At 53.6% G+C, this 3,335-nt stretch overlaps 1 protein-coding gene across 1 annotated transcript in view; it reads left to right on the top strand.

Annotated features, from left to right (window-relative positions):
- The window catches only part of ADAMTSL2 (ADAMTS-like 2), a 24,648-nt gene extending 22,545 nt beyond the window's left edge, over positions 1–2,103 (top strand). Inside the window, exons 19-20 of the mRNA XM_010143851.1 lie at positions 572–716; positions 1,985–2,103. Coding sequence (XP_010142153.1) covers positions 572–716; positions 1,985–2,103 — 264 coding nt within the window. The remainder of the gene's footprint in view (positions 1–571; positions 717–1,984) is intronic.
- Positions 2,104–3,335: the final 1,232 nt, after the last annotated feature.

A 3,335-nucleotide genomic window follows, 5' to 3' on the forward strand; every position in this document is an offset into this window, starting at 1 on the left:
GCGAGCATGGGCAAGGAGCTGTGAAGGGCTGCGGCTGGCTCCCTGCAAGCCCTCCCTAACGCAGCTCTCCTTGTCCGTGCTCCAGGCGCCTCGTTTTGTTTAGTCTTGCAAACCATTGTTGCAGCCTTTAATTAGCCAGTGCAGCCCTGCTGTAATCCCAGCCCAATGAGGCATCCAGAGGGCAGCAGGCAGCGAGCGCTGGCCTCCAAAACAGCTCTGCAAACCCGCGTCTGATGCAGAGAGACACCAGCTCTGCAGCCCCACGCTCAGTGTGCTGGTGGGGGGGTTGCATGGCCTCAGGGTGGCTGCAGCAGCCCTGGTGTCACAGAGCAGCATATGGAGTGGGTCAGCTCGTCAGTGGCCCTGTGCAAAGGGCAACAGGAGGAGGGAGGATCGCAGCGCCAGGGGATGGAAACACATCCCGAGCAAGGCTGAGACGTGCCATTCAGCCAGGGGAAGAATTCACCCCCTGCCCTGACATATTCAGCGAGCACATAGTTTCTTTGCCCTGGCTTAGCACAGACCCCCACAACAATGGGGTCTCGCCTCACTCCCTCTCTCTGTTCCCCAGTGCACAAAAACCTGTGGCATCGGGGTGAGGATGCGAGACGTGAAGTGCTACCAAGGAAAGGACATCGTCCGGGGCTGCGATCCACTGGTGAAGCCAGTTGGCAAACAGACCTGTGACCTGCAGCCTTGCCCCACGGAACCCCCAGGTGAGCCCCACCTCTGGCAGCACCCTGCAGCATTGATTTTTCCACCAAGGCCTCCAAGCAGCACCACCCAGTTTCTTCGTTTCCACCCCCACCTCCCACCCCCCAATTTGATAGTCACCCCAGGAAGGACGTAAAGGGGACAGCTCTCCTTCTGTGCTCAAGTAATGGGGCACCTCGCACTGGCTGTTCCCAGAGGTAAACCTGTTAAATTAAGGGGAGAGTTCAAAAGAAACATGGTCTGACCTTAAGATGAAAGGGAGCTGTAAGAGAGCTGACTCGGGTGCTGCTTGTCTGCAATTCCAGCTGATGTGTAGAAAGTTTTGTCTGTGCCATTATTTTCATGATTTTTGGTCTCCAAATGTCCTGCGGGATTTGTAACTATCTCGTTATCTGGCTCGTCTGCTGGCTCAAAGCCCCTGTGATTTTTAGTGAACACGCAGTTCTAATTCGTTAATAGGATTTGGGAGTAAGGACAGTGTGGGAGAAAAGCGTGAAAATGGGAGACAGATTTGGGGCCGCCTCCTGGCTCAGCTCTGGACCCGCTGGGTGCCCTCGGCTGACCTCTCCTGCAGGGTCTGGGATGCAGCATGGTGCTTATGAGGTGCTTATGAGGTGCCTCGTGGTCCCCTTGCGGGAAGGTGCCTGCCCTAGGAGCAGCCCGGTTTCATGCATCCTATGGGTTTTGAGCAATATATATATATACACACACAGACAACTAAATCCAATGGATTTGAAGAAAAATACTGCTCCGAAGGGAGCCGGGAGAGTGCTGAAGTGGTCTCTGCCCTCCTTGCTGTCTCCAGCAGCTTGCTTGCCCCAAAGTCCTGCTGTAACACTGCTGGATTCCTGTTCCCTTTCTCAATAGCCTTTTTGAGGTAGAATTTGTGTGTTGGGCTCACTCTGTGCCCAACCATGGGAGGCCCTTGGTTGGTGGCAGTGCCAGGCTCCCTTGGTGGCTCCAGCAATCCCTGGGCAGTTTGGTTTTGCAGGGAGCAGCCTGAGTTTTGGGGTTGGGAGCAAAGAAGACTCACCAGGCCAGGTGTGATGAAACAGGTCAAGCCTTTGCTTAGGCTGATGATGGTATTTACGGTGAAGCTCCATGGGGTTTTCCAGCGAATGCTCTGCCAGGTATCAGGGAGGTGGCAATCACAGCTGGGGTGATTCGTGAGCAGCCCGTGGTGTGTCGGGGGAAAACAAGCTCTGGAGCTTGCAACGGTTTATTTTCTTTTTCTTGTCCGTATCGGTGCCTTTTGCCTTCTCTCCCTCAGACGACAGCTGCCAGGACCAGGCAGGAACCAACTGCGCTTTGGCCATCAAAGTCAACCTGTGCAGCCACTGGTACTACAGCAAAGCCTGCTGCCGCTCCTGCCGCACACCCCACTCCTAGTGCCGGCAGCACCCAGCACCCGTGGCACGCCTGGGCCGGCACCCCTGGGCCGCGCCTCCCTTAGCACAGGCTCTGTGCCCCATTTAGCAAGCGCTACATGTCCCACAGGCTGGTGTTAAGGATGCTCTGGGGTTGGTTTTCGTTTTCCCACTGATGCAGAACGACGATCCTCGTCCCTCTCCCATGCGGAGGGATGGTGGCAGCACGGCTCCGTTGCCCTTACGCGGGATGTCGGTAGCCCCCGTTATCAGAGCTCTCCATAAAATCGTGTCTATTTGATTCCCCCGAAGTGCAGACACCTGCACGTGGTTCACAGCGTCCTTTGGTTTCTTTCCTCCCTGCAAGTTTGGGGTTGACAAGGGGAAGGTGTGAACTCTGTGAAGTGCAAGTTTCCCTTCACAAAGGGGATTAGTGCCTCTTCCCTAATTTATCCCCAAGACCCGTGCGCTCTCGTTAGCTCCGTTTTTAAACGTGGTGGGAAGCTGGTTTTCATTTGCTAAATGAACTCGAGCCCAAGCCCTCTTTTTTGTAATATGTAGGTGTATACTTTTTTAGAGAATTTTATCTTCTAATCAAATATTAGTTCCATAGTCCTTACACCCCCCTGTCCCCGTAATGCTGACATAGTGTATATAATATGGAAACATAACTGCACTTTATATCACAAAAAAGACGTGCTCTTTTTTAATATATTTGTTTACAGACAGTGAACTTTATCCGTATAATCATTAATTTGTACTCATATGTATATTTTAATAAAGTTGTCATATTTATGGTGGTATCTTGTTTTATTCTCCAGTTTGTGCTGGGAACACTGGAGTCAGGGCTATGAACTTGCTGGTGCCCAGGGAGAGCAGAGCAGCGCTAAGCCGGGGGAATCGTTGGCCACTCGGACAGTGACGCAGGAGAAGCGCCAGCAGTGGGGGAGCTGGCGAGTTGGGGACTGTTGCTCTGGGTTAGTGGCTGTGGGAGGTCATGTGTGTGGCTTTAGGAACGGCAAGCCTGAAGCTTCTTGGGTGCAAAGAGGCCTGAGATGGTGCTGGCAAGAAAAGGGCCTTTCCATGCTCCCACGGGGGGTTATTGCTCCCTGTATCTGCTGGTGTGACTCACCAAGGCCAGACCAAAGGCTCTTTAACACCCCCGTAGTGGTGTGTGCGCCCCCATCCCTGCTGCATTGCTCTGCTCAGCAACAGCGAAACTCCTGTGACAGCTTTGCCACCACCCTCCCTACA

The sequence above is a fragment of the Buceros rhinoceros genome, unplaced genomic scaffold (assembly GCF_000710305.1).
Source record: "Buceros rhinoceros silvestris isolate BGI_N320 unplaced genomic scaffold, ASM71030v1 scaffold32909, whole genome shotgun sequence".
In the NCBI taxonomy this organism is placed as follows: domain Eukaryota; kingdom Metazoa; phylum Chordata; class Aves; order Bucerotiformes; family Bucerotidae; genus Buceros; species Buceros rhinoceros.